Here is a 16,312-nt window from a genome sequence, read left to right as displayed (position 1 = left end):
TATAAACATGTCATATATATAAATATTACATTTGTTTCCAACAAGATTCAAGAAAATGCTTTCTTTTCCTTTAACTATTAAATCATCTTATTTGCCATGAGGCTTATGATGTTTGTGCAATCAGAATGTTGTCGTATACTTTTGAAGATTAGTTTCAAATTTTATTGGGTTAACGAAACAGTTACATAAATAAAGTGTCGTTTTGTCAGTTCAGTTTCTTGTCTAGGATATGGAATGTAGCAGTAATCACAAAGCATAGTTTTATTGTTGAATTAATGAAATATCTTCAAATGAAATTATTATTCTTAGACGTTGTGGTATGCATGCGCTGTACTTTTGGTATCAAAAACATCTTTTTTATGTGTTTGTAATGTGTAGTAAGCATTTTATCTCATATTTTATCATTTATGAGATTTCTTTCTATCTTGAATATCACAAATGTTTTAAAAGCAAAATTGTCACGATATAATAGAAGCCGTTCGAACATTTTTATCTATTTATTTAGCAAGGTCACTTTCTATACAGTACAATTACACAATAGCACCTATGCACACATTACGGACTTCACAAAGACACTTATGACCAAGAAGCTATGTATGGATCGCTGTTATTCCTTGTATTTACAACAGACCAAAGTATCTTTTTGTTGTGAGAATGACTTGTTTGAACACTCAAAAGAGAGCTTATATACTAAATAAACTTTTCGCTATTATATTGTGCTAAGAATCTTTCCGCGAGATTATGTTACATCGTCTACCCATTGTTGAAGAAAAACATTGTTCAATATTTTTTATCCTGCAGTTTGTGATAAAGTTACAATTAATAATGTTGAAACAACACAAAAATGTATATCCTCAGCAACAAAGACTATTGGTTATTATAACAAATGAAAAGACATTCGTTAGAAGTGCTTTGTATGTTTTTCTCAAGTGTCAATGGTTTTTAGAACGTTAGCTGACAAAATGTAAATTTATAACCTAGACCACAAAATCCGTCATTTTTACATTGCTTTTATTGTAAAAATAACGGATTTTGATGTATGGAAACTTTTGTGCTCGTGAAAAAATGAACAATTTTTGTTATGTCTGAAGTAACAAAATTATCATTTCCGTAGGGTGGCAATTGACTAGTAGACCGTATGGTCGTTTCGTTGTCTCCCTGTCGGTATGGGAACTTGTGCCACTTTTTGCAGTGTAACTTATATAGATACAACAACTTGCATATTTCGACCATGTGCTGTTCCTGTTTCTGACAAATTACCATTGATTGATTGGTACAACTGTTGAACAATTTTGTGATAAAATTGTAGCATCTTAGTGGTTGGCAAATCAATGTCCAGTAAAGAAGCCCATGTAGACAAGCCTACCCAGTTTCAACAGTGGGGTTCATTACAATGAAGAAGTTGATCGAAATGTATAACAAAACGTTACAAATCATGAAATTATAACTAGAGGACTTGTGTTGTAGTTGTTGTGTTTACTGTGATCACTTTTACGTTTAGTAGGTGTACAGGCCTGTTAGTGACGTTACTATTTTGTAACTTGAAGAAAACTTGAATCATGTCTTACTATAATATGGTAAAAGGCGATGGCATACGTCATCAAACCTGCAACAAACTCACTCCGTTAGACGAGAAGAACGAAATGTCCGGAAAGCAGATACTAAATGTGGAGAGAGCTCTAAGCGCTCATGGGATGATGTCTAGTTCCGAATCAGAGGTTTGTTAACTTATCATTTCAAAATAAGCTTTGTTTTATTGTATTTTTAACTTGTGGGCGGTCATTTCCTGACTAATACCCATACCCAAACGTCTACAGACGTTAAATCAATGTAAAAATGATGGATTTTGTGGTCTGGGTAGAGAATGAAATGCGAGTGGTCGTTTTACGAGCTCCATGCTACTTCATCTACGATACAAACTCTACCTGTTTCATAAGTTACTGAAGCAAGTTCATAAAATAGCCTACTTGATGGAAAGTTAACGCTTTTTTTGGGTTACGTATTCGAAAACAGATCAGTAGCATAAGTCATTTTTAAGACTTCCCAAGCATTCAAAATCTCTTTGTTTTTTGCTTTTCCCTAGCCTACTTATTGTACTTTTTCCGTATTTATTACGTGGGAGTACCTTGACTTAGATAGGCTAACCGCATGGTTTTTCTGTGCCTCCATGGTGTAGTTTCTAAAATGCTATGCGAAACTGTAGTCTTTGTCAGTCCGAAGATAAAAAATCAAACCAACCAAATGGCGTCTCCTCAGAAAGTAATTTTTGTAAATGAAGCAAACTGGAGAAAGCAAGTTAACATGTAGAATATAAAAGATCTGCGAAATTCTAGCCAACATTCGTTTTCTAGTTAAAAATGCCAATGAGCCGCGAGTTTGGAGGTAGGCCTAGTGTTTCTGCGGCATTGTTTCGCGTGATGTCCTTTTTTTAGTTGCATTGTGTTATAGATGCCGTTTATATAGGCTAGGCTACATTGTAGCTCCGATGGTGGTATTCAGCATTCTCATCATTATTCTCCAAATGAACATTGTTGATTGAATCTGCATTGGAAATTTAGCCAATCCAAAGTTTTGTTGTAGTTGGTAGCCAAACTTCTTGCTGCAGCCATTGAGTCAGGGCCGGATTTACCAATAGGCTAGGCAGGCTGAAGCCTAGGGCCTCAACGTCAAGGGGCCTCGAAATTCGGTTTCGAAGTTTGTAATTCTTTTAAAAACTTGACAAGTTTAAACCCTACCTAAAGTATATATATATCAAGCCTTTCAGAGTAGAAAATTCTATACACAACTAGTTTGACAGACTTTCTAAGCGAAATTAGAAATGAGTTTGACGAGTTTGATCACCAGGCAAAAGCAACCTTGCCGAATATTAACTACAGAGCTGTCACCAGGAGACAAAGAAATGCACCTGACCCTTTAAGTGAACTCTCTTCAAAAGAAAGGTTTAAAATAAATTTCTTTATCTCTATGCTCGACGCACTTGAAGCCAATTTAAGAAGAAGAGCTAATGTGTACCGTGACATTGCAGAAATGTTCCTCTTTCTTGCTAATCTGAAAGCAACTAAGGTAGAAATTGTACGAGGCGTAGGGCTTTTAAAGGAAGCGTATCCGGAAGATGTTGACCCGAAACTTACTGATGAACTTCTACATTTTCATTTGTACGTGAGACAAACACAAAACCAAGGGCTTGCCGGTACAGAAGAGCAATCTATTTCCTTGCCTCATAGAGACCTTTATGACATTATATGCAAGGAAAAAATTAACACTGCCTTTCCTAATGTGGAAACAATATTAAGACTGTTTCTAAGCTTAATGGTCACTAACTGCTCAGGAGAAGAGAGATCTTTCTCAAGGCTCAAAAGCATCAAAAATAAACTAAGATCGACAATGTTTCAAGAAAGGTTGTCCGCACTGAGCATTCTGTGCATTGAGAGTGACAAACTTAATCAAATAAATTTTGATGAACTTTTGCATGATTTTGCTTTGACGAAAGCTAAAAAAAAAATTTGGTAGCATACTCTTACTCTATTTGATGGCTGTAAATATTTCTTATGTCCTCGTAAATAAACTTTACAATTATTGTAACGGTTGTTTGATCAATAAAATTAAAAGCAAAATTGCCTTCACAAAATTTTTATTTTTTTAACTAAAAATTTGCACCCATGAATGTGGAAAATGAAAAGAACGAAGAGTTTAATGCGCTCATATTTTTAACATTAAGCAATGACATGTGATGTTGTTTAGAGAGAAATTCTGAGCTCAAAAATAGAGAGGGCAGGGGCGCCGGAAGCGGGGGGGGGGGGGGGGGGGCAGGGAGGCGGATGTCCCCCCTGCCCTCAAATTTTCTGCAGATTGAGGGGCAGGGGGGCAATGGTGCCCTTTTAAAGTCATATAAGCTACCGCACATTTTGCAATACAACAATTTCTGCTATTCGCTTTTAGACTAATTATAATCTTTATTTTTGCCCCAAAATATTATTTACGGCACAAAATTAGGCCTTAAAACTCGTTTTTTTTCCGGCAGCCATCGTGGCCTACCGGGAGCTCCTTCTCGGCGGCCAAGTCTGCGTGCTTGGAGGCCAAAATACAAATAACGATGGCACAAGTAAATAGAATTAAACTTGCAACAATGCTGAAATGATCACTTGGCGTTGTTGAAGTCTGGGCCTGGGCGACGTCCTACAATAGAATCGTTGCACCACGCAATAACTGCTTCATCGGGATTGTAATGCAGTACTTCGGGACCATCTAACGACACTCGCACAAGTGTCTCCAATGTGGCTAATTGAAAAAAAGTTCGCCACTCCCCTAGAATTGTTTTTAGCAACGAAAAGCAACGTTCGACATGTGTTGACGATGACGGCAAGGTAATAAAATAAGTATTTCAATGATGTGAAGGACATTACTAAAAGAAGCATATTTTTTGCAAAATATGATCAAAAAATGTTTTCCCCTCGGATGTCAACTAACCTAGTTCTCCTTTTTAACAACGATTCAATGTCCGACAACATCGAATCGACATAAAAACGACAATATTGCCAGCCCATGTAAATTAGCACTTCGGATTAAGACTTTGTTAAAATAAACGTCTGGAATTACAAACAAGACTTATAGCTGATGATCGCAGCTGGATAAATTCCATCAATAACAAATATTCCGGCACAATGCAACAGTGGCGATTATGACGCGCTGACCTAATTTTGCGTCACTCTTTGGTACTACATATTTTCGACAGTTAATCCACGATCATTCTATTGCGAAATTAAATAATTGGCTAGAAGAGACCGGCCGCCAAACTTGGCCGATTGAGGAGGTAGCACCGGCGGTCATTCAAGCACTACTTAGGGGCCATGGCCGCAGGCTGCTTTAAGGCTTGACAATAGGTTACATCATTATAACATAGCATGATGCCCTTCTTTGTATACCGGACACTTGTAGGCTATCATTACTCAATACATAGTGACCTGATAGATTAGCATTATCGCTATATTTTATTTTAAAACTTAAAAAAAATTGGCCTTTTAGTAAACAAAAGTGCCTTTTTTTCGCAATGTTGCCCCCCCACTTAAAAATCGTTCCGGCGCCCCTGAGGGAGGGCCTCACAAATAGAATAGCCTAGGGCCTCTCATGGTCTAAATCCGGCCCTGCATTGAGTAGTATCGCTATCAAGTGCTGTGAGTTAGCATTTCCATTTGTAGGTAAGTAGCAAGCTCAGTGATGGATGATATATCGCAACAATTTAGTTTCAATGTTATTCTTAATAGCTCGAGAGCACAGATAGCTGTTGTGAGGAGACAGATAGTGATGTTTACTCTGAAGATTTAGATGTCTTTGCTCCCATCTCATTGTTAGAAGAGTTTCTATGCAAAGTCAGGTAAATTAATGGTTTGCTTCGTGCCTCGGTAGGCTATGGCGAACCGGTTTAGAATTCTAGAACAATTCTCACGTGAAAGCTCTTCGAAAACTTTAAATGTGATTTTACGGCTAAGCTTGCTGAAAACCGCTGCCCACTAGATTTACCTCAATCACTGTTGGGGCATGTTTAAAAAACTTAGAGACTTGTTTGGGGTGTTTGCATACTGCAAGGGTAGCTTTCTTGATGGAGCGTTACTTAACAATCCCGAACAAAACATAAACAAATTTAGTTTACGCACTGTAGGGTACTGAATTTTTGTTTAAAAGGCCTATGTCAGGGGTGTGCAACGTGCGGCCCGCGGGCCAAATGTGGCCCGCGAAGAAAAATTATGTGGCCTGCGAAGATGTGCCAATTTTGAATTGTGTGCGGCCCGCGAAACATGTTTATACGGTAATTTAGTTTAGTCTGGTACGTTTGAACAATTCATTGTGGAGTGGAATATTGTAGATTTCGCACCTTCTGTTAACCATTTTAGAAGTCTCTCACCGGCCACCGCCAATCCATTGTATTTAATTTTCTATTCTGATGTCTCTGGATTTATTAATATTCAATTGAACACTGAGAATATGTCCTTATAATGTTTGTAATGTATTGTATTTAGTTTAAAGTTAACCGTTGTTATTGCGTTCATAAACGTGGTTGCACTGATGAGAATTTAATATTCGAAAACGCGTTCTGCAACACTGTTTTTTGCACTCTGTAATGCCAGATGCAGATTTATCTGTAGCTTTCCATCACGCATTGAAGCGGTGATCTGATCATGAAATTTTCTACGGTTCGAGAAAAAGTTTTCTCTGCCTATAAAACGTTGAATGGTAGTTTAATCAATTATTTCTAAAAATGTATGGTCACATAAAAGGAATTATGAACAAAGTACGACTTTGGAAAGCTCACATACAGACAGGACATCTTTTCCACTTTCCAACTTTGAGAGACTATGAAATGCATCCGGAGAAGAAAACTAAATTTGAAAAATTGTTGTATGAATTTTTGGCTCGTTTCAAGGACTTCAAATCTCATGAACATTTGTTTGATATATTCTCTTCGCCATTCAACACGGACATTGACAAAGCAGCAGCTGATATCCAACTTGAACTGATTGATCTTCAAGAGAAAAAGGATTTGAAAGCAAAGTATTTAAAAATGAATCTTGGCGATTTTTACCGAAAACATTTCAACTAAGATGACTTTCCACATTTCAAAAATCCATGGCTTCAAAAATGGCACTTTTTGGCTCAACGTATTTGTGCGAACATTTTTTTCTAAAACGGGCGTCATGAAATCTCCCTATTGATCGGTTCTGACAGACCAACACTTGGAAAATGGACTTCGAATTGCGATCACTTCCATTAAAGTAAATTTGGAAAAAGCCGTCAGGAAAAGAAGCCAGCTGCAAACTTCTCACTGAGCTCGTTTAAAGTTAGACCTGATGTCATCTGATTGTTTTTATCGTTCTGAATACTTTCAATTCTTCCAACGCTCATTGTATATAAATTTGTAACAGTAGATAGCCCATTTAGTGAGCTTTTAAACCGACGGCATCCAAAGTGGCTCTCTGTGACCTTTGTGCATTTGCAGTTTGTGTATTATTTTGTTGTGCATATGGACAACTTTGTCTGACGCAAATAAATAATAATAATAAAGACAGTGTGACAATAAATTTGAATAGCAGTTTTCTTCAGAAATTTATGCGTCCTAACTTATTATTTCTGAAAGGAGATAACCCCTAATATAAGAATAACATGAATAACAAGAAAAACTACTCTTTTGTGCCTGCAACTACTAGAAATCATATGTTAAATAAACGTGCGGCCCGCGGTTTCACCCAATTATTTATATCTGGCTCTCCTGTAACAAAAGTTGCACACCCCTGGCCTATGTGATAACGTAGGCCTACTTTTCACAAGATTTGTGTCAAATAGGCCACATAGCCTACAGTAATTTTGCCAAAAAATACGGTACCGGTAGGCGTAGTTTGTGTTTCTCCACATGTGACACACATACGTCTGCAATTACGCCTCTGCATAAGATTTCAACTGTGACCAAAAATGCTGTAGCTGAATTGGAATTAGCCTACGTTCCTTAACACTTCATCCTTATTAACCAACAATTTTTTTTCAGAAAAGAAAAGTGGAACGAAGCTAAAAACTTATGCCATTTGATCTTGTTGTACGAACCTCGAAACCCCGAGGCATTGGAATTTCGTGATGTCATCAAAGAGAAAATCAAGGCAGGCAATAGATTTATTACATAGGCTTAAAAGTATTATTGCTGTATTGTTTAATCGGCTACAGTAGGCTGTATAACGCATTGTCGGCACTAGGCCTACGGTAAGTCAAAAATTGTCTGCACTTTCAAATACAACTCTATCCCAATAGTGCATTTGAGGTGTTGCTACCGTGCCATATTTTAAACTGATTGTTCTGCTTTGGTATCATGTAGCTACGTTATAACGTCCGCTTTTTGTCGCTTCTACCTTTTTCTAGACCTCTGCTATGTTTGTCATATATTGTTTTTTCTTTGTGATGGTCAGAAATAAAAACAAACTGAACTGTTAAACGCCTTAAAGCGCTGTTTCGACTTAAGGGTGCTTGCTTTGGCAATGCATTTTAAGGACAGCTCTCCACTCGGAGGGATCTAGTTAATTGGAATAATTCAGACAGCAACACTACAAAACTTCACTCAGCCAACCTCGGTAACCGGACCTGCATCAGTGGTTCAAAGCCACTACAAGTGTAGGCTAGCCAATAGTAGGACTTAGATCGCTAAAGGCGATCTAAGTCCGAGGACAATTCAAAACTAACTTAGCCTATCTAAAAAATTTTTGTAAAGGTTTAGTTTATACAGCACATTCTTGTCCGAAAATATAAACCATCATCCTCGGTTCCCTTGCAGGTCGAAAAAGAAATAGCTTTGTCCAAACGCGTTGAAGCTTGTGTAAATTTATTAGCGACAAAGTGCGGCAACAGCACGATTTGCACTGATGATACCTCTGATGAGTGTGAGACTGAAGAATCTTCTGATGATGACTGTGATCGACGACAAGAACACTTGAAAAGTAAATTAATCTTCTCCGATAGAGACGATGACCGATGCAGTTGGAGTCGCTGATTTTGTTATCAAGTTTAGGCTATTGAACGGTTGTACTGCGGTGCGTCTTCTAACTGCTTGTGGGACAATAACTACCTGGTAACATAAGCATTCACGGATGAATTTGAGTGTGTAAGCCTACTTGACACACTGACTTACGTAAGCGATGCAATACTGTTAGGTACCATTTGTTTTCAAAGTAAATCTAACATACGTGACTTCGTTTTCAAAATAGGGGCGTAGACTGCAGACTCTTCAGCAAGATAACTGCATTTACTGGGAAAATGTGGCCATTACCCATTAGCCTATCCCTCTTTGGATGCGCTTGCCTCCTAGGCAACACCACTGAGTGGTGTGACTGTTTGGAAAGTTCTCATTCTCACCAAACGTTGTGCAAATAAAGTACCGGTGTCAATCCAGCTTGTCATCTGCTTTTATTGGGACAAGATTTTTGCTTAAAGTGCGGTCGCAGGACAATTACATGATACAGTACATTTATTGTCTGGTCACAAATGTTAATTACGTCATATGTTCATATTGTTGAACTGATGTTTGTGAGAGCTTCAAGTGCAAACCTCGGGCCTATGTCTAAGCTTCAACTCTATACACCGAGTTCTATTCAGCGGCCCACTATTCTTTATTACGTTGTTCAATGTCACAAATGTTATCAGTGCTCTAAATATTCTATTAAAGCTTGGACAATCAATATGCAGCAGTAGAAGTCAGTAGGCTATTATTGCTTGCATGTTCACAAAACACCCAGTTACGTGGTAAACTAGAAATAGCTGAAGGAAATATCTGTGCAATTAAGGTTACAGACCTTTGCAACCATACCACCGATCTATTTAACAACTAGTTGAATAACTACAGCTGCATTACTAGCAGTCCGTCATAGTAAGATAAACTGTGACTTGGGTAGCAACAACTGTGGTCATTTGTTTTGCGAACGGCAGAAAAGAATAGTTTCAACATCTCTACAGCTGCAGTTGTGAGTATCCCATTTCGCGTTTGATAACAAAAGTATTGAATCAAATCAAGTCATACACATCGACTGCGCAAGCAAATTTATGTCTTTTGCAAGTCAATGATAATGAGAAATGGTACGCGGTATGGAAGGGTAAACAAAATTGTTGTGTCGTTTAGGTTGAAGAGATCCAAACATGACTATCTTCCATATTTCTGAAACTCCCACTCCCGGTTATCCAGTGGGCAAACCTGTAAAAAAGAAAAACAAAATTACTAGCACAACCGTAGCGCAAAGGTTACTACATGACACGCTACCTCAAACATATGTTGAGCAACACTTCAAGTTGAGCTTTCATCCAGCGGCACCTATTGGATGGAGCACTGCCACAACAAATGGGTTAGCTCACGTCCGCCCCGATAGCCCAGTGGTGACGCGCCCGCCTCAAGATCACGCGGCGCTGGTTCGACTCTCGGGGTGTGCGCTTGAGCAACGCATACTTGGGACTGCTCTCCATTTAGCTGTACCAAGTGGATGGATTAATTCCCAGGCATTTCAAAAATCAATCATTTTAACAATCGGAAACCTCACTCTGCCAATCTCGGTAACCCGCTCAGCATCAAAAGCCTCCACAGTCCACACGTATGCGAAACTACCAGGAATAACCTATCAAAGGCTTTGTTAGTTCGAGGATAAAGACTCAAAATCAACCGGTAACGACATCAGTGGCTGAAAGCCTCTGTATAAGCAACACTACCAAGATGAAGGCCTGTTCAAATATGAAATGATTCCATTGCGTGGTTGTCACTAGGCAGAACCACCTTGTTGGTGTTGCACAGTTTCAAATGTTGAACGTTATTAGTATATTATGGGGGTTATTTAAACGACAAATTTTATTGATATTTTCAGTGATACACCGGGGGCAACATTTTGGCAGGATGTTCCGGTCAGAGAATTGCAACTCCGACCGGAGGCCGATACCTTCACCTTTGGTAATATCTATTTCATATAATCAACGTTCCAACCGGTGGGGTTGTATACCACTCTCTCCAAGCGCTCTAAAATATGCCTCATCATCATAATCCATCGTCGGTTTGTTCCCCACTAGTGGGGGTGGCCGATTGTTTTCATGGCAATGCTTATTAGGGTTCTTTAAAAGGATCCATTCTAGAGAAAACTTCTGGATAGATTTCAAATTTGGCAATGTTTTCTATCTATCTGATATACAGTAGTATTATTTTGGAAATATTGAAGATTTTTATTTAAAATCCTTCATCTCATTATCAATGTTACTTTTTTTTAAGCTTTTTTTTAAAAAAAATTAATGTTACGTTCGTCGTTCACCGTAGCGCCCTATGTTGCATATATGCGCAAAGATTTCCGGGGAGAGTAGAATGCATATTTGTGAAGAAAATGAAACAAAAAACTACTTTCAAGTGACCCTTTATAGCTCAACGTTACAAATTTGCAACATGTACTGCTAAGTATTTTGTGTTGGTTGTAGGCTACTAGGTTACACCTTTTTGAAAAAAAAATCTGACAATTGGGTTTCTTTTTTGGCGCTACGGGTTGACCAATATTACAGGTAACATGTGCAGCCTATGCTTTTATTGCTGCAGTACCAAAAAGATAGAAAAAAAAGAATTATTCAAGGTTATGAACCTGACCACAGGCACACACACCTCCAGCTCTGTGCCTGAGCTAGGGTTGAAAAAAAATGGCCGGAACCGGAGGTCGTTTCGTCACTAAATATCTTTTGGGGGTTGAAAATTGCAGAAAAGAAAAAACTGTTTGAATAAACTCTAAGGTTCAAAGGCCACAACCCGTATCCAGAAGATTACCAGCTTCTTACTAATGCTTATAATTCCTTTGTTAAAACGTTATTATTAACTAACTAATATTATGTAACTCTAAAATTAACTAAAACTAAACCCTATGGAGACCTGAAACAACACATGTAAGACATTTCCAGTTTCCTTACAGCATTTAAACACAAAAGCATGATAATTCTCTTTCTCTATTTGGTGACAACTTGAATGCATTTTTGAGGATTTCTAGTATCAAACAGTGAGACAAGGTCAACAATTTTATGAGAAGTTTAGGCCTAACTTTAAACACGAAAAACGGCTATTTGAGGAAATGCATTCCTTCATATTTCAATTTTGTAAATATAATAATTAAATGGGTATGGGATATTAAAATAATCATCAAAAACAGAAAAATGGACGTTAGTCTATAGCTTGCTGCTTAGAAGGGATGGAGATTAAAAACACTCTGAAAATAAACGATATTCTGACTCCAACACCACTCGTCATTGCACATGCCTAGGGTACCGTACTGAGTTCTAAAAGCTAGCGGCAAACTGCTACTACCGCAGCAAACCCGCAGGGTCAGGCTAAAACAGGTCATTTGTATCTAGAGATTGTACATATGCGGATTAAAAATACACTTTACTTATCCATAAATCTGTTTTCATCATGTCCGCAACTTGGTAGCTGCATTTGTATACAAAACATTTGCTGTAATAAACTTGCTTGCGGTTAGGGAGTAACTAAACCTGCATCCGGTGGTATAATTTTACAACGCTAACAGGCAGCATAGGTACAATTCATATGTTGCGTGAAAGCAGCGTAGGTTTCTTTCTGTATGGTCTTTATTGGTCCAAACGTTTCAATACACTACTCAGACATATCCTATTACGATTGTTGACAGTTGTTATGTCTGTCGAGACCACAAGCGAAAACAACTTAAAACTAAGAAAAGCTTTGTGGTTTGCGTTCAACCTGTTTGCGACAAACATGCACATGTAAAGACAACATGTGTTACTTGTGAAAATGAATAAAAAAGCATCCTAAATTATCGTTGAAACTGTGAATAAGGTGTTCTGTATTCGTTTGTTATTATAAAAATTATTCCTTCAAAAATAAAACTTTGTTTCTTGCATTAATTCCATACCTACAAAATATGCGAAAGTATAATTGTACCTATGCAGCCTGTTAAAAGGGTGCAAAAACAACTTGGCCCCGTGCTATCCTGGGAATGTATAAAGATTATTTTCTGAAATTTAGCCTACACAATCTAACACAAAAAAGTAGAAGTGTCAGGAAATTTCAGGTCAATACAGCTTCCAGTAAAAAAGTTATCACAAATTAAAAACACAAAAGTTACAATTGTACCTATGCCACCGGACAAAGATTAAATTTCATCACAAATGATACAGCAGCATATGATATTAGTGCATGTTCACAAAAAGTGTTACTCACCTGTCTAGTTTTAAGCCATCTTGATATGCAATGGAAATGAAAGGCATGATTACAAACTCCCCAAGCCACAGTGCACTCATCAGATGTGGCTGATGCTTGATTTGCTTGGCATTCAATGCACAGATCCATAATGTGGTTCCTACAGATAGCACAGTTGTCCACAACGATGTCCCAAGCCCACAATGCAACTGCATTCCATTTCTTCACCTAATCAATAGGCATCAAATAGTTTTTTTCAATTTTCTACGCACTAGTTCAACAATAAAAGATAAATGAAAAATTTAATCAATCTTATGAGAATTTAGTCGTACATTTGGCATTCTTGCAGACAAAACTTTGTCCATAGTTACCACATAAAAATGACAAAGTAAGCAAACCAGACAGTATGACCAATTAATGATCGACAAACAGCCTGTTGATAATGTTTAAAAGTTAGTCTGATCTGTAAAATAAAGTATTTTTGCAAAAAAATAGGGTTTTATGCAAGTATTGAAGGAATGAAGAAGATATTAACACTACAGCAATAGTTTTAACAAAACTAGTTAATAAGTCAAACTACTGATTGTAGCAGTCTACTCCTGAACTGCAAAGTTATCTAGCAGAGTAAGCACACAACTTGCCTCTTGGGTCAATCAGCCTTGAGTATGACAAAGCTAAAACTAAAGAAAGATACATCTGCAATATTGGCAACAATTCAGCAAGCCTATCGCTTGATCAGATTCAGCTATGATACTATTAATAGATAAACCACATTCATTTAATTGCTGATGAGATAATTACCTCAAATCTTTTTCTTGCGCCAGCAGTGGATGTGGAAGGTTGGTTGACTTCCATAATTTTTAGGATAGTTTTGTTTAGAAATTTTAAAGACTGCTGAATCTCAAAATGAAGTAGGCCTATTCAGTAAACTTCCACAATATCGAAAGACCTTCTATAAAAAAGTACCAGTACACAAACAGTTGCAATAGAATACTTAAAAGCAGCACAAAATGTTAAGATAGCCAAGGAGCAAAAGACATCTGGTATCTCATACAAGTTAAATGGTGTCCGACAAATTGTTCGTAAGCAATTGTTCGTAAAACAATTGTTCGTAAAATTAATTCTTCGTAAAACAATTCTTCCTATTTAAAGTATTTTTTCATGCATGCAGTTAAAATTTTATGTATACGGAGAAATGCTTTACAAAGAATTGTTTTACGGATTTCATTTTACGAAAAACAGTATACGAACAATTGCTTACGAACAATTTGCTTATAACCAAGTTAAATAGATTGCAAAACAATTATAGAAAAGCTTGCATTGCATCAAAAATGAAAGTTTAATGATATGATATCAATAATTGCTCAAGCTGATCCTTTAATTATTGTATTGTTTTGCAACAGCTTAAGGAGTATATACATTTTACTATAGCCAGTGATTTTTTCACAGAAACACCGATCGGCAAGTTTAGAGCTGCTCCATTTTTTTTCTTAATTGCTTCAAGGGATAAACTATCTCAAAGTCAAACTAGGTGTTAATCATAAGCCACCACATGGGTCTACCATACTTTTTGACACCATAGTCTATGTGCGTATTTGCAACCATTTTTTAAAGACCTCTGAAAACTGTACTTGTTAACTTGAACAGAACAGTTACTCTTTTTTTTATTAGAAGGATATTGTCATACTCTTAAGTGTGTAACAATTTGGTGGTATTGTTGTGCGTATTATAATTACAATAACACATTTGGTGAAACTGCTGTTTTAATTTCAAACTGTTTGTTCGAACACTACTATCATTCTGGAAGAATAATTCTGTATAATTATAAATTAGCTCAATAAAACAATCCGTATAAAACGTGTGATAAATAATGCAATGACAGCAACAATATGTAGTCCCTGATAAAAGCACTTCTCATTGATGTATTTACTTTTTTGCTGCTTGAAAGTCAGGATACTATTTTTAATATCTTTTATAAAAGAGAAAAAAAACAAGTGACATACAGTAGTTGGAGTAAAATAATAAAACTTGTACAACTTGTAATAACATTATTGATAAATAAACTGTTAATTTTTTTTTCGTCAAATTATTTTCAATTGCAAAATATTTACAAATTTGTAAAGTGAACGCAAATACTTTGATATAGTTGCAAAAATGCACAACTCTATATTTTGAATACTAAAAAGCTTGGGTGTTTATCAGGATAATTATTGTTTCTAGCACTAGTTGTAACATTCATCTGATGAAAGTGAAAGCAACAATAAACAGATGGATTTATTGGTTCACTGATGTTTTGCACACCAACTCAGTGAAGCAATAAATCAACCTGTTTATTGTTGCTTTCACTTTCATCCGAAGATGAACATTGCAACTAGTGCTAGAAACGAACCCTATATTCTTTCAGAATGTAAAGTTTTTGTGAACAATAATAAAATACAAAAATAGGTCTAGTTATTTTAGCAATCGGCAGCCGTAGCCCATTTAATATTGATTGAAAATACTCATGCTAATCCAGGGGTGGGCAAAGTTGTTCAAAGAAAGAGCCGCTAGCGGATAAACCATAAACACCAGCGAGCCGCAAAATCAGTTGACATAACATAACAGCAATAAAAACACAATGATTGTTTATCCATAATGCTGTGTGAATTAATTCTTCCAAGTGTTCATTTGTCAAGGTTGCACGATGTTTTGATTTTACAAAGTTATAAATTCTTGTAAAAATGAATACGGTAAGTAAGTTCTGGTGCTACTTCTAAGCTTCAACTAATCGCTGCTTAGCGACTTTACTAAACTTCCAATTGTTGCTGACTGAACTAAATATGAGCCAGGAGAAGCACAATGTTGCTTTTGCAACGTCACAATTCCATTGTTTAACAATGGTTGTAGTAAAAGAGAGACTCTTGTTTGATCTTTGTAGTGTATTAGGCGCAAATTAGATTTTAAAGACAGTGTAGGCTAAGTCACAAATTTTAATTTATACCAACCGATTTTAAGCCCCTATCAATGTGGCACCCATGGCTCGAGCCATAGGCTACCTGCTATACCCTAGGTACGGTACACCACTGCTTGGTTGACAGAATGACAATCCGAGATAATATATTTATAAAGTATAGCCTAATCTTAATTTTTTTGTAATATTACGATTCAATACAAGAGCCACAAAATTTATGTTGAAGAACCGCATGCGGCTCGCGAGCCGCAGTTTGCCCACCGTTGTGCTAATCCATCCATGTTCAATCCTCCCATTCCCATATGAAAACAAAAGAGGGAAAACTGATTTAATTTAGGCAGTGGCTATTTGACCGGCTCCGGTCTTTGAATCTGAAACAGTATTTGACCGGTCATGACGTTACTACATAAGCACTTTTTTCTTTCAAAGCAAAAGACGATAAGCGCGTTAAGTTTTAAATTCAACACGGTTTCTTCAACTGAGTTCGTGGCGCATACGTAACGTCTCGGGCTGCCCTTCTAAAGGGAATGAGTTCGATACTATCCGGAAGCGTTCTTTTTTTTTTTTTTTTAAACTAAATTTTGACCCAAAGTGCATTTTTGTGGTCAATTTTTAATTTGAGTAGCCTACAGCCCATTTTTTTAAATCTTTCC

The 16,312-nt window shown here is 36.9% G+C and overlaps 2 protein-coding genes across 2 annotated transcripts; one reads left to right on the top strand and one right to left on the bottom strand.

Annotated features, from left to right (window-relative positions):
• Positions 1-1,505: 1,505 nt before the first annotated feature.
• On the top strand, positions 1,506-8,940 carry LOC145774091 (uncharacterized). The gene is made up of 4 exons (XM_082585240.1): positions 1,506-1,718; positions 5,262-5,371; positions 7,535-7,643; positions 8,309-8,940. The coding sequence occupies exons 1-4, from the start codon at positions 1,560-1,562 to the stop codon at positions 8,522-8,524; spliced, it is 594 nt and encodes a 197-aa protein (XP_082441366.1). The 5' UTR covers positions 1,506-1,559; the 3' UTR covers positions 8,525-8,940.
• LOC145774092 (E3 ubiquitin-protein ligase RBX1) lies at positions 8,919-14,953 on the bottom strand. The gene is made up of 3 exons (XM_082585241.1): positions 13,511-14,953; positions 12,731-12,937; positions 8,919-9,718 (listed from the first exon to the last, which is right to left on the bottom strand). Exons 1-3 carry the CDS (start codon positions 13,562-13,564, stop codon positions 9,668-9,670), a joined length of 312 nt encoding a protein of 103 aa, XP_082441367.1. The 5' UTR covers positions 13,565-14,953; the 3' UTR covers positions 8,919-9,667.
• Between the last annotated feature and the right edge of the window lie 1,359 nt (positions 14,954-16,312).

Source organism: Aplidium turbinatum, chromosome 7 (assembly GCF_918807975.1).
Source record: "Aplidium turbinatum chromosome 7, kaAplTurb1.1, whole genome shotgun sequence".
Taxonomy (NCBI): Eukaryota; Metazoa; Chordata; class Ascidiacea; order Aplousobranchia; family Polyclinidae; genus Aplidium; species Aplidium turbinatum.
This window is presented reverse-complemented; position numbering and strand designations above follow the sequence as displayed.

Coding starts and splice junctions, on each gene's coding strand:
- LOC145774091 (XM_082585240.1), top strand. CDS start 1,560: ATGTCTTACTATAATATGGTAAAAGGCGATGGCATACGTCATCAAACC. Junction 1,719..5,261: donor TGTCTAGTTCCGAATCAGAG/GTTTGTTAACTT, acceptor TATTCTTAATAG/CTCGAGAGCACAGATAGCTG. Junction 5,372..7,534: donor GAGTTTCTATGCAAAGTCAG/GTAAATTAATGG, acceptor ATTTTTTTTCAG/AAAAGAAAAGTGGAACGAAG.
- LOC145774092 (XM_082585241.1), bottom strand. CDS start 13,564: ATGGAAGTCAACCAACCTTCCACATCCACTGCTGGCGCAAGAAAAAGA. Junction 12,938..13,510: donor GCGCAAGAAAAAGATTTGAG/GTAATTATCTCA, acceptor CCTATTGATTAG/GTGAAGAAATGGAATGCAGT. Junction 9,719..12,730: donor GATGGCTTAAAACTAGACAG/GTGAGTAACACT, acceptor TCTTTTTTACAG/GTTTGCCCACTGGATAACCG.